At 41.4% G+C, this 25,967-nt stretch overlaps 2 protein-coding genes across 3 annotated transcripts; one reads left to right on the plus strand and one right to left on the minus strand.

The window, feature by feature from the left end:
- Positions 1-434: 434 nt before the first annotated feature.
- On the plus strand, positions 435-9,190 carry zfand5b (zinc finger, AN1-type domain 5b). Its single transcript, XM_053646176.1, has 5 exons — positions 435-592; positions 3,783-3,947; positions 4,138-4,338; positions 7,763-7,894; positions 7,981-9,190. Exons 2-5 carry the CDS (start codon positions 3,791-3,793, stop codon positions 8,127-8,129), a joined length of 639 nt encoding a protein of 212 aa, XP_053502151.1. The 5' UTR covers positions 435-592; positions 3,783-3,790; the 3' UTR covers positions 8,130-9,190.
- Positions 9,191-9,448: 258 nt separating this feature from the next.
- smc5 (structural maintenance of chromosomes 5) lies at positions 9,449-25,833 on the minus strand. 2 transcript variants are annotated; one of them, XM_053646150.1, is made up of 24 exons: positions 24,889-25,833; positions 23,868-24,009; positions 23,148-23,200; positions 21,984-22,146; positions 21,475-21,609; positions 21,237-21,377; positions 20,789-20,950; positions 20,450-20,521; positions 20,108-20,363; positions 19,295-19,449; positions 19,103-19,216; positions 18,931-19,025; positions 17,644-17,776; positions 16,148-16,321; positions 15,370-15,539; positions 14,944-15,067; positions 14,696-14,818; positions 14,163-14,291; positions 13,656-13,751; positions 12,247-12,351; positions 12,043-12,162; positions 11,653-11,832; positions 10,993-11,088; positions 9,449-9,791 (listed from the first exon to the last, which is right to left on the minus strand). In XM_053646150.1, exons 1-24 carry the CDS (start codon positions 25,149-25,151, stop codon positions 9,660-9,662), a joined length of 3,333 nt encoding a protein of 1,110 aa, XP_053502125.1. In that variant the 5' UTR covers positions 25,152-25,833; the 3' UTR covers positions 9,449-9,659. The 2 variants fall into 2 exon arrangements, with proteins under 2 accessions (XP_053502125.1, XP_053502126.1); XM_053646151.1 differs by lacking the exon at positions 23,868-24,009.
- Positions 25,834-25,967: the final 134 nt, after the last annotated feature.

A 25,967-nucleotide genomic window follows, 5' to 3' on the forward strand; every position in this document is an offset into this window, starting at 1 on the left:
GGGCCACGGTGGGAATCAAACCCCCGGCCCTGGAGGTGTGAGGCAAACGTGCTAACCACTAAGCCACTGTGCGCGCGCGCACACACACACACACACACACACACACACACACACACACACACACACACAAATATATGTTAGGGTTAGGGTTAGAATTAGGGTTAGGATTAGGGAGTTAGGGTTGGGGGTTAGGATTAGGGAGTTAGTGGGGTTAGGTTTAGGGAGTTAGGGTTGGGGTTATATTTAGGGTTAGGATTAGGGAGTTAGGGTTGGGGTTAGGTTTAGGGTTAGGGGTTAGGATTAAGTTACGGTGTGGAACAACTCCACTGTTGTTATGTACAGTAAACATATTCGGTTTAACCCCGCCCACTCAAACTGCGTCACAGAGCGCATCATCCACCCAATCAGCGCCCAGTTTCTGTCCGTCACGTCAACACGCCACGCCTTTTTACTAAAGAAAGCAACAAACAGCTCGCGACGGGAAACAGACAGGCTCAGCGCGGCGGAGAGAGAAGGACATATCGCGCAGATTTCTTCATTTCATTAAAAAACACGACATCTTTCTTCAGTATTGACGTGTTGTTTATTAAAGGTAAATACAAGCTGGCTATTTTTTTCCTTTATGGTTTTATTAGTTAAAATATATATGTATAGACTTTTGATATATTCCTATTAGCCGACCTAGCTTTACCGTTAGCTACACTACTTTTAGTCATGTTCTCATTTTAAACAGTCAACTCGCCTAAAATAATGAAAAATGTGAAGTTGAGTATATTAAAGCGATTTCCAGGGGGAAAATGTGGCTAAGTTAAAATTAGCCACGGCTAGTTCCTCATTCGGTTAACCAAATATGGTCAAGCTAACATTAACGCTAGCTGGTTGTTTATTCAGCTTGATTTTTCTTTTAGTGCGAAAAAAACAAAGTAATATTCAATTTAACTGCTTGTAAAAGTATAATAGTTTTAGTATTTAAGCCTTTTATCCGTTTCAGGCGTTAATTAGGTATAACTTTACCTCAGGAATAATCATAGCTAACCCTGCTAGCCGCAGTCATTATAAAGGAACATGGTCTCGCGCAGGCCCTAACGGACGGTTAGCGGCTTCTGCAGCTTGTTGTAAGATAATTTAACAGTATCTAAACTCGGAATATACGTGTTTTATTATTAATATGTGTAATTAATGGTGCAGTAAGTGCTTTGTTTAAACAGCTGAGTGTTAGCAGGTTTAGCCTGGAGTCTCGTTTCTAGGCTTTCCTGTAGTAAAATTTTCTCCACACCAATCCGTCTGGCATAAATATTAATAACCTGTTGTTAAAAATGACACTAAAATCAATAAATTGTGTTGTATATTTATTCTTGTTTATAAGTTTGTGAACGAGACTGGAACATTTTCCAAAAAAGGGGGAAAAAACAGGAAGAGAGTCTGGAACAAAGAAAAGACAAAAGCAGACTCGCAGCTCGGCGGATTTACCCGCAATAAAGATCAAATTATTGTGTTATTAGTTAAACATGGAGATATTCTTTACTTACACACACACAACTACTGAAATGATGGTGTTTAATTCGTATTTCTTGTTATTTTGGGAATAACGGTGTGTTGTACAGAGCATTGTTAGCGCTGTGATTAGCATGACTCAGTGGATTTAAAGAGGGTCCGGCCTGCTGTGAGTGGGTTGCCAGGTTGAGAAACTCCCCATCATTCCCGTTCTTTCTGTGTGTGTGGTTATAATCTGTGTGCTGTGGGAACCTCGTGTTTGTGATGTATTTAGGATATCATTTAGTTACAGATTCTGATTGTCTGTAGTTGAAAAGGAGAATAGACTCAAAACAGACCCAATCTGGCAACCCGGGTTTAGAGCTGACCTGCACGTCGTGTACATTGAACATTAAATACATATTTTATAGAAAAAAAATCTAGATTAATAACAGGCATGTACTGTTTAAGATAATTGCATGATAGTTATTTACGTAAACATTAAAGTCTTCATGTATGGTGCTGTGTATCATAGATATTCACTCATTAATGAAATAAAATGCATTTAAAGTCCTTTATTGAGAATTGAGACACTTTATGTCTGACAAGTACAGCATATTTCTCATAATGTTTATGATAAAGTACTCATTAAGACATTATATTTTGAGTATGCACCACAGGTGAGTGTTCACCTGTTATAAATAAATCTGCACTAAACCTTTATGTAGTGTGTTGAATTAATCATTAAATTATCTAAATCTGTTTAGATAAAGCCTTTGTGTTAATGTTTGTGTGTCCGTAGTAGAACCACTCCAGGCTTCTGTTTGTGTGCAGTCAGATTCATGAACTTTAACACATCGGTAGTATCTGCCTTTTTGATCTTTATCCAAATAAACAGCAGGGCTCTGTTAACCGAAGGAGGAGGTGCGCTTGCTCTCTCGCTCTCACACACACACACACAGACTGATGTAACCAAGTCACGATGAGGCATCAGCCTGGATATAAATAGCTCCAGTCAGGACACACGCTGGTGTTTAGAGGAGGAGGAAGTGTGTGTAAGATAGAGCTCAGTTAGTCACGGTGCATCCTTGTGACAGGTGAAATCTGAGCCCCTCATGCCAGTGTTTTATGGTTTGCACATGATTGAGGTTTGTTAGGGGGAAACCCTGCACTGCCTTCTGATTGTGTGTAAATGTGGTGGAGTTAAAATAACTTCACTTCCTGTTTAATAATAATTTTCTCCATCACACCATACATAGTCTCTCTGAACACATACAATTAATATTTATTTTGCCTAAATGTTTTTTTGTAGATAGAAAAGGGAACAGTGACCTGGAAACATCTCTACACCTTTACCTTAATTTGGAATGCCAAAGGTTGTTGAATATGCATGAGTATTCAAATTAGAACCCCCCCCCCCCCAATGTCTAGATTATTATTTCCACACTGAGATAGAACCGTACTAGACCCGGTTCCTGTTTTTGAATGAGTTGTGTAAATGTGTGTGTGTGTGTGTGTTATGCTCTGGTCTGATTGATTGGCTCAGTTGTGCAGAATGTTCCAGACTGTCTGGCCAAATGTTCTCATGTCTTTGTCATATACACTCTGTCCTGCCAATAGGAGATGCTGAGACCGGTTCTGACCTGTTCTTCTCAAGTATCTGATGATGGGTTGTCATTACAGGGTCTGTGTTCCTGAACACCTCCATGGAGTTAAATGTTGCCTGAGTGTTTTAGGTCATTAAGGAGGACATGTGATGGATTGATGGGTTGATCTTTATTGATCCTGAGGGAACTGTTGAGTGAGCTGCTTTGTACTGTTACACACGTATGTGTGTGTGTGTGTGTGTGTGTGTGTGTGTGTGTGTGTGTGTGGGTTTGGTGCCAGGCTTGTTGTGAAACACCTCATGATGATGTATTTCAGCCTGACCCTCTCAGGCTCAGAACATCGTGTCTCCTGTACTTACACGTTTCCAGGTCGTGTGAGTTCCAGTAAAGAGCTGAACAGTCTCTCTCCTTTATTACAGAGAGAGTACAGAATCTTTTGTTTACTCTCTTCTTTCTTTCAGGCAGCTTCAGCTTCTTTCAGATTCCTTCTTTCCTTTCTTTTGTAGGATATTTATTCCTCATGTTCTCGGTGTGTTGTGCATCAGCTTTAAAAGTTCTATAAATAGATTTTGGTGGAAAAAATAAAAGGTTTAAGTCGTTACACTGAACGCTCCAGTGCTCAGTTTTAACCCGTGTGTGTGTGTGTGTGTGTGTGTGTGTGTGTGTGTGTGTGTGTGTGTGTGTGTGTGTGTGTGTTCTCAGACTGAGCGATGGCCCAGGAGACCAACCAGAGCCCCGTGCCCATGCTCTGCACCACTGGCTGTGGGTTCTACGGGAACCCCAGGACTAATGGCATGTGTTCGGTGTGTTATAAGGAGCATATCTCCAGACAGAATAGTGGAGGTGTGAGTCCTCTCAGTAACATGGGTGAGCAGAGCTTTTCTTAACCTTCTCCCTGTGTCCTTTCATTCATTCATTTGACGGAGAAACTCCCGGATGTGTAACTGTGTGATGTGCTTCGTCTATCACTCACTCACTCCTTCCTTCCTCCCTCAGGTATTTATTCCATGATGATCGATACTGTGATTTAACTGACGTTGATTTTGTTGCTTTTCAGGTTCTAGCAGTGTAACCAGTAGTCCCACCTCCGAGGCGTCTGCGATCCAGATCATTGAGGCCAGTTTAAACAATTCCGCAAGTGAAGCAGAGTCGCCCATCGGGGCCGCCGCAGCACTTCCTGTAACGCAGCAGATGACCGAGATGAGCATTTCCTGCGAAGAGGAGGTGGCAGCGCCTAAAGTAGAAATTCCCGAACCTGGTTAGTGATCAAGATGAATTGATAGAAATGTTTTTAAAGGGATAGTTTCTTCAAAAGAAGTTGACTAGTACCTTTTAGTTCATGTTAGGGGTGTAACGATACACCGCCACGCAGTACGATAAAATTAGACTATGTGCAGCATGGGGTAAGTGCGATTCACATCATGTACATTACGTGTCTAATGCAGCTGCACTGTTTGTACACCTGCAGCCCTAATCTGAGTCCTAACTATCTAACGGATCACAGCCGACACAAGATATATACGTCATACCGTTACACAGCCAGTTTATAAAGAGCTGTTTAGTAGCTTTCAAACACCACCAGCCCCGCGCTGCCATCTACAGAACCCGGCCAGGGAACCCTGGTGCTGAAGCTTTATTTGCGGCACTGCTACAGAACACGTTACGCTTCAATCCATGGCTTTTCCCAGATCAGAGACTTGATTCAATCAAAATCTTTGTTCGCTCTCTTTTGGGGAAAATGTATTCATTTGGTTGTTTTTTTTTTTTTTAGATACAGGGAGCCTATAGTATATTTTAAAATATTAGACCTTTTAGATGATAAAAATGCACTTTGTTTTGCATTGTTTACTAAGTAGAAATAATAAGAATCTAATTGAGTTGTGAAGCCGAAAAGTGTTGTGTATCGAGTCATGACCAGTGTGGTGTTGCACCCCTAGTTCACAATATTAATTACTAGTTGTTTTTCTGAGGAAAAGTAAACAAGCTTTTCCATAAGTGTTTAACTCTTTCTTGCAGTGCACTGACGTTCCGTTCCGTCGGCAGAACGGAAATCGACTTTTCAATCAGTATATACAAATCAATTATTTTATCATTGTGAGTCTGTTATGAGGTTAGTCAGGACAGTGTTCGGTTTCTGTGTGTAAAGTATCATGACCATGTAGGTGCTGGTGAGCAGGGAGATGGGAAAGGGGAGGGGTGTGTGCCCTGTGCTATCTACCTTGGCTGCATTGATCAAACCGTGGTATTTGATCAATGGTAATTTTAATGGGTAATTTAATAATATTTTATTATTAGGGTATTTAATAATTTATTTGACTGACACTCACATGGACCAATTGTAGAAACTTTTAGCTTTCAAACAAGACCTCATGTCAAGATTAACAATACAGAGAGAGAACAGTGTGTAAACTCCTCCCCTCCACACACACACACACACACACACACACACACACCTGTTGGTCTGGCGCTGTCTATATGCTGTCAGTCAGCGGGTACGGGCCAATCAGCTTGCAGCAGCAGACGGTGTCGGTTGTGCAAGAAACGGCTGTTCATGCCTAGTTTTCGCACAGTGCGCAGGTGATTAGCGTCTTATAGCGATGGTGTGTTCCTGAAAAGAACACAGAGGTCCTTGTCAGAGGTTTTGAAAGTTATTTAGGAGTGACTCTGGGGAGGGAGAGGAATTTGAGGGTTTTTAGGAGGAAGTGTGGATTCAGCTGAGGAGCATTCCGGCGAGGACTAGACCTGGCCCTTCAAATGTACGTAAGCTATGCTGCTTTCTATTTTCACTTTTTGCTTGTGCGAGTGTGGAAATGTGTTTTTGCAGGTAGAATGAAAATCTTTTACGTCTTGCACTTCATGTAGTAATAAATGTGCCAAGATGTGCTCTTCAATATCTAAATATATAAATATTATAGAATTGTCTAAAAATATAATAGCCAATTTAGCATTTACTAATGGTGAACTTAAATTTTATTTTTTGGTACTTGCTGTACTTCATATTTGTGATTGTTTATTGTTGCAGAGAAGAAGAGAATGCTCCTGATCCTCCTCACACAACATTCACATGGAGCTTTCCACTGTAAGACTAACCCCACCATCTACCCCAGTGCTCCTCTCCCTGCAACACAACATTAACGGGAGGATGATGTGCTTGCTGCCCGCCCACACTGCAGTCAAGACTCTATGCAGAGTACAAGCAGAAGAAGGGCACATGGACAACATGGAGGGCTGCAATTACCCTGAAGATGTGTAAATTCCTGCACTGTGTCATTTACTCTGGTCTAATAAAGCCATCAAGAGTGTGAGAACAGTGGAGAAAGGAAAAGCTCCATAATTCCCAACCTCTGTCGTGGCATTCTACAAATTTGAGGCAATATTCTGGAAGACAATTTTGGGAGTGATGAAGCCAGATGTTCCGTGTGTCTGAGTCTGTGTAGGCTGCAGCTGTCAGTGACATGTCACAGCTGGCGGAGGAGAGGCCGTGCTTTCCAGTGACCATCATGGACACCTCAACCTCTCAAGAGAGAGAGAGCCTCAGCTGGGAGGAAACACCGTATACTCAGTCTTGCTGTACTTCTTCCTCTGAAGACAATTTACAGATGCAGGTCACGTGATGTGACGTGTTCCTGTGTACTACAACGCACCGTCTTTGAGCTTCACCACTCAGAGAAACATTGATGCGAACTAGACTCGGACTCTTGATTTTTATTTATTTATTTCAATTCAAGTTGTTTGCACTTCCCCGTGACCCAGTAGGATAAGTGGTATAGAAGATGGATGGATTGTTTGCACTTTTGTTCATGTTTTGCGTTTTACTAGTTTATATTTTGCACTTTCAAATGTGTTGTAAATAGCGATTTTGCCTCCTAAAATCCAACCCCCACATCCATGTGGTAGGAGGTGGAAACAGCACCTTCTTCATGCCTGTATTACGTATGTGACCGTGCTAACAGGGCTCTTTTCAATAAAGGCTATATGAGATGAGTAAGTTTCCAACTTCTTATTTTTGAAATTGCACACTGTGTAAATGAGTTGATTTTATGCTATTTGGGGACATTTGTTGGTGTGTGGTGGCATTATTAATGGTTTTGGCTATTTCTAGATATTGTGTTATTAGAGGTTTTGTGTCATTTGGGAGGTTTTTCCCTTCTGTTCGGACAACCATACACAGAATTTTACTGGTTGAGGATAACGCCTACAAATTTGGGATGCTTATGGACAAACACTTGCATCTCAGAGAGCAGAAACGGGGATTGATCAGCACACGTGTGTGGGGGGGGTGGTAAAGTTGTTGTTGGTTTTTTTTTGTTGTTGTTTGTTTTGTTTTTTTGTTCTCTGAAATTATTGCCCTAGTAGGCTAGGTAAAAAAAAATTATGCTTATGAAAAATTGGAACTTCTTAAAGCTCAAAACGGGTGCAAATCCCATTTTCAGTTAAGTATGGGTGGGTTCTGGTGAAATTAGGGTCCTGTACACACTCTCTAACACACCTCTTATTTATTGTGTTAGAGTTGTGTTTCACTTTTGTATTAATGGCTGAGAAACAGTCCTGGGTTTAACCTTTTTTTGTTTAAAATGGATTTATTATTTTGTAACAATAGCATGTCCGTGCTGTTCTCTGGGATTGTGCAGGAAAACCCTGTTTTGATGATCGAGTAATTTGTGTGTGTTCCGTTTCCTCAGTTGTGACTCAGCCCACGGCCTCCTCTTCCTCGTCGGTGAACGCGGCGGTCGGTGCCGAGACCAAAACCCCTGACGCCTCCAAACCCAAGAAAAACCGATGCTTCATGTGCCGCAAGAAGGTCGGCCTTACAGGTGAGATGCGCCTCCCTGAATCCTTAACAGTGTTGCAGGTGTTGTAAAGATGTGGCGGTAATTAACCTTCCTGTTGTTGTGCTTAGGGTTTGACTGTCGCTGTGGAAACCTCTTCTGTGGACTTCACCGTTACTCAGACAAGCACAACTGCCCGTACGATTACAAAGCCGAGGCCGCCGCCAAGATCCGCAAAGAGAACCCCGTGGTGGTGGCTGACAAGATCCAGAGAATATAGATCACCTGCTCTTCTCTTTGGCTTTGACCTTTTGACCCTCATTTCCGGGAGAGATAATGTGTAAAATACAAAACAAAGGACTCGCGCTTGACCTGCGATCTAAAGGACTATTTTTATTTTTAATGACTTTGATCTTGTTTTTCAGCCGACGCATGAGTGGAGTGGTTTTTGTTTTTGTCTTGGGTGTATGATGGAGTGGAGGTAAAAAAAAAAAAAAAAAAAGGCAGGGGAAAGTGGGTGGGGTTTAGGTCACATCTCCTCCTGTGAGGTTGGTGTGGTTTTGGGGGAGGGGGTATTGCGTCTTTGTTATGGTCGGAGGGTTGTGATTGTGTGTGTGTCTGGTGTCTCGGTGTGGAGGAAGGACACATGGCCTGAGGGACTTCACACGACTGTTATGGTTCTGACCCGAATGCCGTCAGGGTGGCAGTGCATGGCTGGCTCATGTAGCACAAAGAAAACACCATGGACACTCTCTCCTTCTTTCCCTCACGGCATGACTCCCGAAAGTCTAGCGTTAGCCTTCACGGCGTTAGCGGTGGTTTATTCGCCCGGGCCTCGGACCGGCCCTCGGACCGGCCCACATCACACTTCCCACCCCCCGTTTTGTTTTGGAGTGATTTTATTTTTCCTTCTGTTCACGAGTGACACATCTATAAAAATATTTTTAAAAAGCTCATTTAGAGAAGCACAGCCGGATTTAAATTCTGAGCCTCAGCTGGGCCTTGGTCTTTTAGTCAGAGGTGGGGTTAAAGCGTGACCTGCATGGCTAGTGAAATAACTACTAAAGTGTGTTAGGTTTTTAACAGATACATGCTCCTAGGTCTTGTTTTTTAATTAATATTCCACATCTGTACTGAATGTTGCTTTTTGTTTGATTTATATTGTGTGTGTGTGTGTGTGTGTGTGTGTGAGTGAGTGAGTGAACTCTCGGTCTGTTGTTTCAGTTCTCCGGTTTGTACGAGCGAACCCCTTATATTTATTACTTGTATTGCGCATCTAACCTTGTTACCCAACATCACAAAACTATCATGTAAATAAAATGATGTACAGAGATCTAATAACATCTTTCTGTGATGTTTTACAACCTGATTTTAGTAAAAATCTACTTTACTGCAGCGTTCAGCACCGAATCCGAGAAATAAAGCAGATGTACAGATACTGGTCTAGTGTTGATCACCGACACGCCTCCAGTGCATACATAGTCCAACACATTTAAATATTCTAATCCAATGGAAGCTTTTTACCAGGATCATTTCTACTATATTATTAGGCCACAGCCCCTGCCTACAGGGTGACACTACACAGTGTGCGGAGGAAGAAACAGATTGATAAAGAATATTATGACACGTTCTGTTCATTTCACCTGGAACTTCAACTATTAACTTTATTCTTTAACAATTTCTCAAAAATATATAAAATGTACAAATGAACAACGTAATATAAATAGGAGTCAGTGAGGATCTTACAGAGAAACAGGCACTGTGGGATGGATGTGTCACTTGTGCTGTGTGTGAAAAGAGACGGATGGTGTTACTGGTTGCTCCTCCGTCTAACATGTTTGAGGAAGGCCTTCTCGTTCCATTTATGAGCTGGAAGCATGTGGGGGCCGTTGTGGACGCAAAGAACCGTCATCTCATCTGCATATTTCAAATTCTGAAGAAGCTACAAACACACACACACCACTTTCATTATATACTTTATACTGTTCTCAATCACTGTACAGGTGTTTAGTCATGCACATACACACCTAAACACATGACTATATCCATTTATACCTACAGTCTAATACTGGACCTGTGTACTGTATGAATTTAAGAAAGCTTTAGCCCAGGTGTGTGCATCTGGATACACAGACAGACCTCCTAGCAGTAGAACTGAATAATAAAACATTTTCATGTTACTGTTACTGCATCTTAAACTAATATAAACTCTGATCCAGCTGTAAACGGAACATTTAGGGTTCTGTGGTTGTTGCTTTAGAGAGCTACAGACGAAATGGTGTAGTATACTACTACACAGCTGGGGAAAAGTAGTACAGCAGAGGGGTCGTCTCCGAATTCTCTGTAGGAGAGAAATACCCGGATGATGTACTGCTTCCAGCGAGAGTGCAGCGTGAAACTGATGGACATAACACGAGTCAAAAATCCCACAATGCAACAGGACTGGTGCAGACAAGCTCAGAAAAAAAAACGGGTGGAAGATGGTGGCAGCTCTTTTTAAGTATTAAACCTTAAGTTAAACCGGACTTGTTTAACAATACCTGAATAAAGGTTTAAACAAGAAAATAGTTTGTGTTTAAAACCTTTTTCTGTGATCTCCATCATGCCTTAAAGCGGCCCCCGCGTTTACCTCACGCATGTTTACAGTGGATTTTATTTACAGTATACCTACACATCTGCATACATATACACATCCTCTTTCTGAATCAAAGCCCTTTAATCTTGAATACCAGTGTCAAATAACATCAGACTTCAGGAGGAGGAGGAGTACCGGACTAGCGCCAGAAAATATTTAAGAAAATACAACTGACTACACATGCGCGAATGTACGGTACCATATAGATATGAATAATTAATTAAAGCAATGGAGATAAGTTTGTTTCTATAAAGAAAAGGTGAATGCCCCGCCTAGTGATAATTTTACTGCTTCAGAAAAGTACATAAAGACATGTTTGTGTGTGTAATTCAGACTTTCTGCAGACTGTCTCACTTTATTGTTTCAATAAATTTGATTACTTTTTGACATCCACAAACACTCCGTCTCTGAAGTTTTTAGATAGGCTGGAAAGATTGTTCGCCACGACACGACTCAAACATCTGCCCTCATCTGTATGTAAAGCTCCAGCCGTGTAGAATTACTGTACCTTTGGTGTGATGAAGAAATACTGCGAGGTTTTGCCACTGCACGCAGTTTTCACTACGATGTCAAACACTCTCCTCTCATTGGCCGGGTCCATCCCCTGTTCACATGGAGAGAAAACACAGTATTAATGTCTCCTGTTTACACTCAATATAAATATAAATATATGCATATATATAATGTATGGAAAGATGAAAAGTGCAGACATTTGGTGCTGAAATTCTTTTAGAAAACGTCCCAAACACCAGAACACACACAATCTGTGCTGATGAGACTCGTAGATATCTGAACTAGTGTTCAGTTCGGCGTTGCTGCATTAACACTGATATAAGCTGAAACTAGGTTTAACACCGAGTTCGTTTAGTAATTCAGGACTACAAAAAAGCTTTTAAACTTGCATTTGGCGAACAACTGATTAGAGTGAACTCGATCACACACACACACACACAGTCCAACACTAGCGACACACATGATAACAATTTTTTCACATGAATCAGATCTGCAGATAAAAATGATAAATGATGCAGCGTGAAGTCGCTCCAGTTGCATTTACTGACAGACCTCACCACAAAGCAGCTTTACAGAAATTTGGAAATAAATCCCTAATAAAGGGGCATTTTCATTGTACACTGTATCAGGAGTGTGTGTGTGTGAGAGGAAAGACCTGGTTGATCTCGTCAACGACTCTGAAGGGGCAGCGGTTGAGCTCCTGCAGGGCCATGAGGTACAGCATGGTGGAGACGCTGCGCTCACCGCCGCTCTGATGGTGAGGAGTGAGCTCGTGTAGCTGAGTGCTGCTGCGGAACTTCACCCGGATACGGATCCCGTATTTATCATACTCCTCCTGTAACACACACACACACACACACACACACACACACGATTTACTTTTAACAATTAGTAATTTCGTTTTAAAATTAAAGCTTCAATAAATGACACTAAATGCAGACAGTTTGTGTTTATGTAGAAACAGAACAGTCTTGATATTGTTGTGCAGTCACTCTCCTCCTCTGTCGTGAGAGTGTGTGTGTGTGTGTGTGTGTGTATAACTGACCTCATTCTCAGAGTGCAGGTCGACTTCTCCAGCACAGTTCATAGAGCGAAAGAAATCACTGAACTTCTCATTAATCTGATCCACCAACTGCTTTAGGGGAATCAGCCAGCGCTCCTTCACCTGGTACACACATACACACAGTTAATGAAGAGCATTTTACACATGTCTAGCACGTTTATGAGGTGTTGAAGATGAGAGCCATGCCTCAGAGATGTTCTGTCTGTAGGTGTTTAGAGCTTTGGTCTTCTCCTCCAGCTCCTTCTCCATCTCCTTTATCTCCTTCTCTCTCTGGTTATATTCCTCCACCACCTGGTAACATCACAACAAACATACAGAGGATTACGACTGAATCACCATCACCGGTATTTCACTATCACACACAAAGAAGAAAGGGAAAAAGCCATGTCTGACAGGAAAAAGCTGTCAGCAGCACTCACTATCCTGGTGTGGATATAGAGGTGTAGGATATAGAGGTGTGTATCAGGACTATAAAAAGTCTCAGGACAGGATCTGGGGTTTTTCCTCTGAGGTGGGCGGGCGGTGTGAAGCTCACACAGAGAAAGAGAGAGAGAGAATATTTCCCGTATTCTCTATGACACTAACTTTTTACACTGGCTGCTGCTCTCACTTAGTTTTATTCATGTGTTTTCACACTGGTTTAATAAAACTAAAAACATTTCCCGTATTAGATCCATCAAACTAAGACACATGCACTGCCAGCAACAGGAGGAAAGCTAAACTGCAGTGGAAAGACGACACTTCATACTCCACTTTAATGACACGTTTTTTTTCTGTTGTACGCTGAAAAAAAAAATAACGATTACATATAAAAATAAATCGATTAAATTCAAATACATCAACTACACTTACAGTTAGGCTAAGGTTAAGTAAACCGAAGTTAAAATTTGGTGTGATATGCAAATATCCAGGAAAAATCCTCTCTGAAACACAACGTGGTGAAGGCGGCAAAAACATTTTCAGGTAAGCGTTTCACTCTCTCGTTAACATCAAATAACACTCATTTATTGCATTAGTGGTCAAAGGGGTGCTTTTTAAACTGAATTTTTAAATTGCTACAAATGTTATTCATGAAATTGTGTTTTATTTTGTGCTAAGTGTGTTTATTTTAAGATATTGAAAGTTCGGGAGCAGTGCAGTACGCAGAGCGGTTTCATTCGATACCTAGGTTCAGCTCAATAATTAATTGTGTTAAATGTACATAAGCTACATAAAAAGCTTAAACATTAGTTCGAATCAACTTGTAATTACTTGGTAGATTCTACTGGTGTTAAGTAACGAATGCTGAGTGAACTCATTTATGTACACAAAGGTTTTCTTGTTAATTTTACTTGTTAATTATTTCAAGTTGAATGTATTTAAAGTATGATGTAAAAATGGTGCATAAATATTTATTTTAAGTAAACCCAATACATTATTTTTTCAGTAGCAGTGGGTTCGTTAACTCATAGATAGTCAGATATGAAAACTAGGCACCTGTATGTACACACTCGGCATATAAAAATAACAATGTAAATGTATGGTGATAGAAATGTGTTGTATTAACAGAAAACTGTAATGAGCTCAGGCGTGTGAATCATGCGTGTGTGTCGTACTCTTTCACTGAGGTCAGCGAACCCTTCTGCTCTGGCCTTCTCTTCATCCAACATGGCGTCGATCTCATCCAGAGTGTTGGGCAGCTCACTAAACGCCTGAGGGACAAGTGGAGCAGAGAAACGAGTGAATGAAAGTCATTATCCCGTCGTATATCGTATTATATCGTATCATGGCTGACCCTGCGCTCTGACCCCAGCTTCCTGACAGGCTGGGGTACGCGAAGAAAACAATTTCACTGTGCTCTACTGTATATGTGACCAATAAAGACTCATTATCATCATTAAAATCAGACATCCACTGCGTCTCTTCAGCACGAACACACTAATGTACTAGACCCATGAGGCGATGAGAAGGTGACGTCTCCCAGTTTAGTATTATACACGTCTAATCAGAGTCTAATTAAAACACAACCTTTATCTCAGGATAATCAATGGTACAGAATGTTTAAAAAAAAAACAAAAAAAACACAACAGACATCATGTGACAGTGTGTGTGTGTGTTCTAACCGTGTGCAATATCTCTGGTACTACAGTCTCTCCTGGTTTCATGTTACAGATCTCGCTGGCTCTCCTCATCAGTCTCTTACACGTCTCCAACAGACTCGCCTTCCTCTGGTCCAGCTCAGTAAACGCTTGCTGTAACACACACACACACACACACACACACACACACACACACACACACAAGTGTGACTAAAACCAACACAAAATATTGGATTTAATGCATTTCATGGGTTGAGCAGTTGCATAAAATTGCATTCTTTTATTTCATTAAATTGTGTTTTTAATCTAAAATAAATACAGTAAAGACTTTATAGTTGTTGTTTTTAAACTCTTTATGATTGGTACTTGTAAGAAAAATGTTTTGGACCCCTTGTTCTCAAACAAAAAATATCATCATCAATCATCAAGTCAAAGCTCGGGACATTTCCAGGAGAAATTTTTCCAGACTACAGTTCAGATCTTCTGATGATGTTCCACACCTGACTGGACAGAAGCATAAATGAGACACATTATGTACAATCTATGTGACCTCTGACCTCTGCCCTCCTTAGCTCAGCTGACCCCTCCCTGCAGTCAGACTCCAGTTTGGTCTTCTCAGCACTGAGCCCCGCAGTGTCCAGGGCCAAGTACACCTTCTCCATGCTCAGCCTGGCTCTGTGCTACTCACATGCACACACACACACACACACACACACACACACACACACACACACATACAGAGTGTAAATGTATTAAACACCTCAGAGTTTAGAAGTGAACTATGGTACCTGAAGCTCACACTCACCTTCATGGAGTGCAGGAACTCCTCCACTATGGCCACCTTCTGCTCATTTACATGAGAGATCCTGGTGTTTGCTTCATCTTCTGTTCTCTGAAGGTCAATTCCAACCTGCTGCATCTGCCTCAGACTGGGAGACACGAGAGGGGGAGAGAAGAGCACGAGAGCGAGGGGGGGGGCAGAGTGAGAGAGACACACGAGAGCGAGAGAGAGACACAAGAGGGAGACCAGAGCGAGAGAGAGAGAGAGACACACACAAGGGAGACCAGAGAGAGACATGAGAGGGAGACCAGAGAGAGAGAAGGAGATTATGTACACTGTAAAAGAGCATCACCTTATTTCTTTGGCACCATATTATTCAGTGTCATTGCAGTGCATGTGTGAGTTTGTGCAGTGTGTGTGTGTACGTGTACATGTGTGTGTGTACGTTACCTCTCCTGCTTGGTGCTGATCTTCTGCTCCAGTTGTCTCTTTTTGCCCTTCAGCTCTGACAGGCGCTTCTTCTCAGCCCGGAGGTCGTTGTCACGGCGATCCAGTCTGACCTGCTGCTCCTGATTAGCGCTCATGCGGGCGTCGACATTGTGGACCTGCTGCTGAGCTGCCTGGAGAGGTCAAAGGTTACCGTAAAGGTTAAAAAAAAGAAAGAAAAAAAAAAGATGAGTTCAGTTCAATGTAAATTAAATCAGGAGCTCTGACTGTTCTCGACAGAAAGTGGGCGTGTCCAAGGGGAGAAGTAACTCCTCAGCTCCTGTTTACTGCCCCGGTCTGATTTCCACTGTTCTCGTTATCTTCTTAATATGGCAGACATCAGACACCAGTCTGATCTAAACTCAGTCTGAACCATTTCTTACTGCTTCCTATTTCCTGTATGGGGTTTAAATCTCGTGTAGAGTTTTGATTTAAATACAGAAACCTGCACCTGTGAGTAAATACCCAGATTACTACACATCTCTGTGGGGAGATTAATACTTGGGCATTTCTTCACTTGGGCGGTTCTTCATGATGATTAGGATCTGCTGTACGACAGGGCTGTACGCTGGTGCTCTTTTTAAGGACCTTTAGGTCACCATTAGATCCGGGAGCCTCATGGACATGGGCTACACACATCTGAATCTGAATGCGCTGCCCAGAAAACCATCTCAAACTCCTGATTAGCACAAGAGTGAATACGGAGAACGTTCCTATAGCACACGATCATGAAGTATCTTACACTGAGCTGATCTTGTAGATGTCGTCTCTCGTCGGTGTCGATGGTCATGCTGAGGAACTGAGAGGGCCGCAGGGCAGAGTTACTGGAGATGGTCTTGTTGGAGTAAGTGGACTTCTTCACCGTGTACTTCTCCTCTGCAGTGTAGATCATTCTCAGCTGAGACTCTCTTATCACCTGATAGAGACAAGAACACATATCAGAAGATAGATTTAAACCTTACCATGAGTTACAACCATGAAAGCTGAGAGTCGGTGTGATTTAATTTAATTTTCCAGAGCCTCGCTTCGGTACTACATTACCCAGAATGAAAAAGTGAAACCCAGCAGTCAGAGGTACTGCTACATAACTATAACGTTAGCTTTATAAACATGGAACAGAACTCTGATATCAGGCAGAAATTCTCTCAGATTCTAATAATACTCTAAGATAAGTCAAAATACACAACAACCATGAAACAGTGGAGGGAATGTGATTCAGTGACATCATTCACAATGCATTATGGGAAGTGTAGTTCTTTGCCTTGTAAAAGACAAAAAATCCAGGGTGTGTCTTAATCAGCTCCCTAGTTCAGTAGTCAGGGCGCTGATCAGTAAGTCAGCCATTTTAAGTTCTGTCTCGATCGCTGCCTAAAAAAAAATCCCATGATGCACCGCAAAAACCAGGAAGCATCGATGCTCGCGATGTTCCCTTACTGGGAATAACGTCATGTTTTATGAAGTCTCTCAGCTCCAAACAAAAATGACGGACAAACTCTCAGACAACTTCGTCTACAAATGTAAGTATCGTTGTTGTTTGCTCTAAAATGATCACTTATGTTAGTGATTGTTAACTTTATCTGCGTTCTATATACGGTTTATTTGAGCCTAGTGTTTAACGATTATAAAACCCACCAGCAAACCTACGATCCTGCTGGAAATACCATGACACAAACGCATGCAATTAAGCTAATAAATTTATACGAAATATAATGTCGGAAAGATATGGGTCCTGCTTGTTGGTGATAAATGACAGTGGTGATGTTTTACAAAGCGAGTACGTAGTCATCATGTCACTGGAAATTGAGTCATCAGTGTCCTAATGTGTAGTGAGCCAGGGTCCTTACCAGTGCCCCCACTCCTGTACACTATATACCGATTCATGACCTAGGGAGCTGACTGAGACACGCCCACCGTCATGTACACTTGCCTTTCCATGTGTTCTTCAATCTTTTTGCTTTTAAATAATTTTATGAGGTCATCTCAAATCTGTTTGATGTGGTTCAGTTCAATACATTAAACACTTTATGGAAGAATTTTCTGAAAAGACTACAGAATAATTAATACCCCAGGCACTTCATCTGATCACGGGCTACTGAACTAAACAAACTTCTAAATCATTTTCCCTTCGAAACCTTATAACATGTTCTTCATTGAAAAGTGTGCCTTTACACTCTCAACTAAAACAATATTAAATAATGGAAGTCAAATAATAGAAAGTGTGCGTCAGTAAGAACTAACCGTCTCGATCATGGTCTTAGTCTTCTCCGTCCCAACAGGTACCTCATTAACTCTGTACTGATTACACAGGTAACTCATCACCTCATCTGGGGCATCAAACAGCTCTCGCAGGTAGGAGAAGAACCCGTAACGCCTGCACAAACATCACACACACACACAGGTGGTGAAAATGTTTTACATAATTCATGCAAACATTTCTCTTTCTTCTACTCCGCAGTGTAAAATTCACTTTTGTATGAAAGTTAAATGCATTAAGAACAAAGTGTATTAGATCTAGCAAAAAAACAAAACAAAAAAGGAACAGTTTAAATACTATACACTTTTCCACAATATTTATTTATTTTAATGCATTTTTTAAACTGACCTCCGAGTGGTTATATTTCTGCAACGTTTAGTCGACAAGATCGTTTACATCCTTTATAAAACAATTCATCCACGTGGATTTCTAATCCTCTTTATTTATGCGGCACATTTAAAGACAAGCGCCGGCCAAAGTGCTGTATGATAAAATCAAGTAATTTCAAACAGCAATGAAATAAAATATAAATAAAATAAATAATAAAAAACATTAAGACAAAACCAGAAGACTAGACATTAAAAATACGAAAACATCTGGAAGAATAAATAAATGGTTGATTGGATTTATCTAACAGTAACACGATAAAATATAAATCCTCATACACCTCGACTATAACCGGATATTAAAGATTTATTTTACATTATCCAAGGGGGAAAAACAATCCAAATTATATCTGCTACAGATCCTCTCAATTACAAAGCACAATTATTCAGATTAATGACTTATTTGTTGACTAGTTCACACAAAATATTATTTTTAATATAAATTTTTAATATGAATTTTAATTGTCTAATGTCTAATAAATTGTCTTGTAATTAATGATCAGAGACTCTACAGTGAGTTCTTTTGTGGTTCTATCACAAATGGAGTTGTATTTAGCCTGTAGTGTCGAGCCCCACGTGGCGAGCGTAAGTAGTGAATCGGGGGAATAAGGGGCTGTGTGTTGGAGTTGAAGATGGAGCAGGTTTCTGAAATATCATCAAAATATATCTAAATATGATGTTATTATATATGCTAATTATCACTCAATCTAGAACATTAGGCTCATTAATAGACTCATTAATATTCAAATACAATTTTATAGCAATTCGAGAATCCCAATGTTTATAGAGATTAATTTATGCTTATTCAGTGTAGTTTTAAGTAAACATACCTTTTTTTAAATACATGGAAAAAAAAGTCATTAAAAAGGAAAATAAAGTTCTTACTTGAGAGAGTCGATGGGTCGTGACGGTGGTCGATTAGCACACGACTCTGCGGGAGCAATAACGCTGTTCACTCGGAGTCTCTGTCTGTCTCGTATCTGAGAGGAACGAGCACAGACGTATAATCACCAGCGTCTAATCAACACCTCCCACTAAAGCCATCATATACGCTTACCTCTGCCATGAACTTCTCCATATCCGGCTGCTTCTGGAACACGAAGGCTCTCAGGTCGTTTATAGGAACGTGGCTCTCCACGTATTTCGCGTACCGTGGGTCCCGTACATTGATCTGTAACGAGATATAACCAGATAAACGAAACACACACTCCTCAGGTACACACACTTCACCGAGCAGTAAAACTCTTACCACTAGCATCATGGGCTCATACACATTTCCCTCGAAGAGATGGCGGTTGTTCCTGAGCCACAGCAGAGCCGTGTGGGTGTCCCGAAAACGGCTACGCAGCTTCTCCTCCTTCCTGTTCATCATGTCCTCCAAACTGCGTAGACGATTCTGCAGACCTGTGGACGAGGAGGAGAAGAAGAAACGGTAAAGATGTTTCCTCATGCATACTGCTGATACGTAAGGGGTGGTGTGATGAAGCAGAGTTACTGATACCGCCGGAGAAACGGATTCTTTTCCTATAACAGCATGTAGCCGAGTGTTTTATTCCTCTTATACCACAGCTATTTACAATTCTTTATTTATTAAAGAATGACACATCATATTTTATCCTTGTGTAGTTAAATTTAATGTTGTGGATCGCAGGTGAGACGAGTTCCTGTTTCTCACTTACATTATAGCAGCTATAAACAGTGAGTCGACTCCTCACCATCCTCTCTTTATTCCCTCTTTTAAAGTTAATAAGACAAAAAAAAAAAAAACTTGTTCGTGAGAAACAGTAAAGTGTAAACTCTGTCCTGAAGATTTGGGAAAACGTAAAGTTACAGCTTTACCTCTGACAGTTACACAGCACCGACACTGGAGACTCCTTCCATACACATTACATAAACATTTATTCTCCTTACAGAAAACTTCTACATGTTTTTTTTTTTATCTGTTTATGTAGAGCGAAAGAGCTGTTACTATAGAAACTGTAACGTATCAGAAAGAGTGCATTAATATAAACCTGTGATCTGCAGCTGCACTACGTTATAGAAATATATAGCGTTTACTTACGTCTCAGCTCGCCCGTGGCCTCGTCTTTATCCCGCCTCAGGTCCTGACGTTCTCCTTCCAGCTTGGATTTCTCCTCCTGGATGTTCCTGAGCTCAGAGTTAACCGCCTCCATCTTGGGTGTGATGTCCTCCTGGCTGCCAATGTTGTCCAGCTCCGTCTGCAACTCCTGAATCATACGGCGCGTGTTCCCGATCCGCTTCTGCCGATCCGCCTCCTCGGTCCGCTTCAGACTCAGACCCTGCTTAATGTCATCAATCTGACGGGGAGATAATCAGACAGTCTAGATGTCACAGCCCTTCACAGTAGAGCTGCTGTGTTTAGTAGAAAAACATAACTCCACACCTCTTTATATTTCCAGTCCAGTTGGTCCTGTTTTTGTTTACATTTCTGTGACGCCTCTCTGATTCTGGTGGTCTGCAGAAACAGGAAGTGGTCATACGTGCGAGCAGGTCTGCATAATAATCGCTCTATTAGAGCTGCACAATTTGTCCTTAAATATAATCACCATTTTAAACACCTGTTTACCTGCACATTGTTCTGACATTACGTCTAATTGGGAGTTTATTCAACATGTTCGCTCCTAATCTGGCTGAATATTTGTGATTAAATTATCGTTATTGTGCAGGTCATGTATATTATGGTGATTTGGACTGAAAGATGGATTGAGGATGTTCTCCAGACCTTGTCCTTCATCTGGTTCTCGATGGGCTGCAGCTGGTTCTCAATGGACTGGATTTTTCTCAATAGAGGAGTCTGAGCTTCCTTCAGCGACTTCACGGTCCTCTTCATGTCCTCTCTCTGTTTCTTTACTTCCTCCAGTTCCTTACGAGTCGTTTCATACTCCTACACACACACACACACACACACACACACACACACACACACACACACACACAGTACGACGTGTAGTGAAACGCTTTTTACGACTGTCTGTGACATAAAATAGAATTTACATATACCAGAATTTAGTTGCATACATGAAGGAATAGTATGTAAACAGTATAAAATATATAATGTAAGGATATAATGTATGTTATATAAAATAATTTTTTTATTCTTAATTAAAACTAATTCTTCATTCTTTTTTTTAAAAAAATTGTTCTTATTTTAAGGACAGAAGTATGCTCACCACCCAGGGCCTTTTCTTCTCCAGCATCTGGATCCTGTCGAGATGTCTCCTCCTCACGTGGTAGCGCTCCACGTCCCCCTTGTTGCGCTCGTTCCTCTGCCGGGCTTTCTCCAGGAAGTTGGCCTTTTCCTTACACAAATTCTGTCCAATTTCCCCACAGGTAAAGGTGAGTCAGGGACAGACTGGAATCACTACACACAGAAGAAACGCTGAAATAAAACCAGGTTGATGACGTTACCTCCAGATCCCTCTCTTTACTGCGGCAGTTCTTCAGCTCACAGTGGAAGTTATACATTTCTGGTGGACCGACAGATTTCTCCGTGGCTTCCAGGAGCTCGATCTTACTCATCTTAGCGAATTCACCAACCTTCTCCTGCGGAGAGAAAACACCTTGCAGGTTAGGCTCACTAACATCAATTAGACAATATACCATTAATGTTTTGTTATATATTAAATATAAATATATAAATACTAAACGACTGTAGTGTATTCACTACTTCTGTGGACTACCTAGGGTATAACGATTGCCTTGTGCACCCTACATAGTGCACTATATGCCATTTGAGATCAAGACACAGACACAGAGCTGAGTGTAATCCAGTAAACTTCTCTAAATATTTAATCAAGTAAGATGAAAAATTATTCCACATTTTAAAATACATAATCAGTTAATTATAATAATAATAATAATAATAACAATAATAATAATATAATGAATGATAGTGTGAGTAACCAGCGGAGACTGACCTGAGGCAGGAACTGACACAGATTCCCAACCTGAATGTGGAGCTCCTTTACTGCCTCCTCAACCACCTTCTGACTCGTGTGTTTACCGTTAATCATCCACACACTCTGATTATTCTCCACGTTCATCTCACGGTTAATCACCAGGTTTCCAGCAGCTCTGTACCTGATACACACACACACACGCACACACACACGCACACACACACGCACACACACACGCACACACACACGCACACACACACGCACACACACACGCACACACACACGCACACACACACGCACACACACGCACACACACACGCACACACACGCACACACACGCACACACACGCACACACACGCACACACACACGCACACAGTGTAGAGGGAGAGACATCACTGACTACGTTTACATGGACAGCAATAATCTAATTATTGACCTTATTCTGAATAAGACAATATTTTGATTAAGGTGTTTACATGAGTCACTTTTAGAGTCCTTTCATGTTCCCGTTTTACATGTTATAAAACGTAGATCGATTAACGGCACACGTCATTATGTCACCACGCCACGCCGTCCGACGTTCCCTCCAGAATTTCACGTATTGACATACAGTTCATCTTCGTTATGGGACCGTATACAGTTTTTGGTGTTTTATTTTAATTTTTACGAAAGCTTCAAGTGCAGTTAATTATCTGTCGTGCTGTATGTGCAAACAGACGACTGATTGAAGCCGTGGGCTGCGTCCCAAACCGCGTACTTGCCTAAATACATGTATTTCTCCTACTATATGGCAAGTAAGTACGCGGTTCGGATGCAGCTGTGCTCTTTTGTTTGGCGTTAAACGGTTGAGCACTGCCGTGTGTGATCGTGTCCTGTCGCTAAATGCGGTGAAAACTCCCACACGACGTTAATAATGTGATTAAGGTGTGTACATGTCTGTAACACACGTCGATAATGCGACTAAAACAGGAATACTCCACACGTCTTAATTCCATTTGTGTTTACTTCGAGTATGACCTTAATCGGATTAAGGTCATAAAAAATTGCTGTTTACATGGTAGTTTCTTAATCAGAGTATTGTCTTAATTGGGTTAATATCGGATTATTGTTGTCCATGTAAGTGTTTCATACCACACATTACCTCCATATAATATTGCATACTGTAAGATCAGATACTTACAGCTCCACTTCCACTGAGCCTTTAGTGCATCCTCTCTTCACATACAGTCCCACCTGATCACACACACACACACACACCCCGATAGAGCTACTCACATTAATAAGACTAGGTTTAAGCTGCAAGCCCAACTGCTCAGATCTGATTTAATTGATTAGGCTACGTTCACATTAGCAGGTTAAAGTGACACAACGCTGGAAGGAACCGTAACCGAGTAACCGCCCAAGAACTCTGCTTGTATTTGGGGTAATTGGGGGTGTTTCAGGGAACAGGTGTGTTCAGGAGTGAGGGAGCAAAACAGGCATTGTGCTCTGAGTGGGAGGGGCAATCACAGCTACATTTGCCAATCACGCGTGTCTGTGTGGTCATGTATGTGGAACAGGGCAGATAGCGCTTTCATCAGGTGGAAAAGATGCAATTGGTGGCTTTACCTGCCTCAGAGGGATCACATGTTAAACCTCCAGCCTACCTGTTCTGTAGCTGTAGTATGATAGAAGAGAGCTGGCTAGTGGGTAAGAAATGAACAAGGCCAAATTAGGAGAAGGGGGGAGGGGGGTAAATTCTGTGTAATGTGGATTTGAGCCACTTTTACCTGCAGTGTGAATGAAGCTTATTATAGAAACTAATGAACACACAGCTACGTATAAATCATAAAGAAATGCTAACTATGCTAATTAAATATGATGTAACAATGATTAATAAAAATTGTGTTCGATTACTTGCCTTATCCCCTCGTCCCAGCACGCCCGTTTTGCCCGCCAGTCCCAGACCGATAGCACACACAATACTGGACTTGCCGGTTCCGTTCGCTCCCACAATCATGTTCAGGTTTGGACCAGGAAACACTTCTGAGTGATCGTACGTGCTGTTAATAAACACATGTCTGACCTTTCAACTCCAAAAAACAACAGGAATCAACTTCTACAGCGTGGTGTTTAAACTCCTCCTGAACTTCTACAGCATGGTATTTAAACTCTAAGGCATGGTGTTTAGGTCAAATCTGTTAACAGGTTTTTGTTCAATTAACAATTATCCCTATTAAATCAGGCTTTCCTAGTATTTCTGTATTAAATTGATTGGGAGGCAGGGCTACAAATGAGGTCAGGAAGTGATGTCACTGTAAGTTCCAAAGTGTGTGCTAATCTATCAAGCTAACTAAGCTAATATTCGTGATGAAGGAATGGTGGTTGTCATAGAAACGTCATATTTGGACAGGTCCAGCTGCTGTTAAATAAATCACTAGGAAAAATTGATGTTAAGGTTTAGAAAAGCTCTTATTACATTTTAGTCTTTTCTTATTTTTTTTTTTTTCATGTTTGCTCGTTCTAATGACAATGTATGGAAACTGTACAGAAACTAGATTTTAAAACACTATTTTATATTTATTTGAAAATGTCTAAATTAAACATCGGAACACAAACTAAAGTCTGTATGCTGAACTAAAATTGTATTAGCTGTAACTGTATTAACTTAGCTACAGCTAACTCATTTAACTAATTGTCTAAGTAAGTCAAGCTAAATGCATGATAAATTTGAGACGTTGTTTTCCCACCCGTAATCTGAAAAATCCTGCCTTCCTATGAATCTTGTGATATTGCCTTAGGGGGCCGTGAACAAACCTCTAGCCAATCATAGCGCACACAACAAATACCGCTACCCAATCCCAACGCATCATGTCTGAGACAGGGTGTGTCGGAAAACAGGTGGGAACGAAATGACGCCTGCTAATCAGCTAGCCACTTACAGGAAGTTTTGCATAGTAATGCGGACAATAGATCCTTCCACGAAGCGCTGTCCCAGCTCATCTCCCAGTTCAGTGTGTGTAGCGTAGGGTAATGTGGACTGACTGTTCGAGTTCTGTGAGTTGGTTAAAATGTGACTTATTCGTTTCCTTTTCCCATGTAACGCCATGACTATGCCCGAGTGCTTGAATCTGTCTCGCGCTGTGTTTACTGCTTTCGTTTCCCGCCGGTGTTGCAGACACGTCCGCCTCTGATTGGTCCTCATTCATCACGTGACTCAACAAGAGCTTTGCGTCATTCAGGGCGGCCACTGAGGCACGCGCTCATCTGAGGTAAATCTTAGTTTCAGAGTTTTCGCCTTCCTATTACCAAGACTCCGTTAAAGTCAATATTTGAGAACAATAAATATAATATTATATCCTATAGTTCAAAACAGCGTCTTTAGCGTTTCTGAAATTACCAAAATGATCACTTATAATTACATCAGAGGTATGAAATGTATGGCTCACAGGAGACATGGCCTATCCTTAAACTGACCCTGAACTCAAAATCTGGTGTTTCAGAGCTTTTTGTACTTGTCCCTTAGTCTTATGGACGCCAGTACAACAGTATACCTAATATATATCCATCCATCCATCCATCTTCTACCGCTTACTCCTTCTTCAGGGTCGCGGGGAACCTGGAGCCTATCCCAGGAAGCATCGGGCACAAGGCGGGGTACACCCTGGACAGGGTGCCAGTCCATTGCAGGGCACAATCACACAATCACATACACACTCACACACCCATTCATACACTACGGACACTTTAGACACGCCAATCAGCTTACCATGCATGTCTTTGGACTGGGGGAGGAAACCGGAGTACAAGGAGGAAACCCCCGCAGCACGGGGAGAACATGCAAACTCCGCACACACATGGCCCCGGCGGGAATTGAACCCCGGACCCTGGAGGTGTGAGGCGAACGTGCTCCTAATATATATATATATATATATATCAACATTTCTAATGACTCACCCTGTACTAATCTTGTGTTCATCCAATTAAACACCCTACATACGTATAAGGCCCTCCCCCAGGG

The sequence above is a fragment of the Ictalurus furcatus genome, chromosome 16 (assembly GCF_023375685.1).
Source record: "Ictalurus furcatus strain D&B chromosome 16, Billie_1.0, whole genome shotgun sequence".
In the NCBI taxonomy this organism is placed as follows: Eukaryota; Metazoa; Chordata; class Actinopteri; order Siluriformes; family Ictaluridae; genus Ictalurus; species Ictalurus furcatus.

Bases quoted from the DNA above. Each gene is read 5' to 3' on its own strand.
- zfand5b (XM_053646176.1), top strand. From the start codon at position 3,791: ATGGCCCAGGAGACCAACCAGAGCCCCGTGCCCATGCTCTGCACCACT. The intron at 4,339-7,762 runs GTTAGTGATCAA...CCGTTTCCTCAG, and splicing joins AGTAGAAATTCCCGAACCTG to TTGTGACTCAGCCCACGGCC. The intron at 7,895-7,980 runs GTGAGATGCGCC...TGTTGTGCTTAG, and splicing joins CAAGAAGGTCGGCCTTACAG to GGTTTGACTGTCGCTGTGGA.
- smc5 (XM_053646150.1), bottom strand. From the start codon at position 25,151: ATGAGGACCAATCAGAGGCGGACGTGTCTGCAACACCGGCGGGAAACG. The intron at 15,068-15,369 runs GTAACGTACACA...CGTGTCTCCCAG, and splicing joins ATCAGCACCAAGCAGGAGAG to TCTGAGGCAGATGCAGCAGG. The intron at 11,833-12,042 runs GTCAGTTATACA...TGTGTGTTACAG, and splicing joins ACCTGCACTCTGAGAATGAG to GAGGAGTATGATAAATACGG.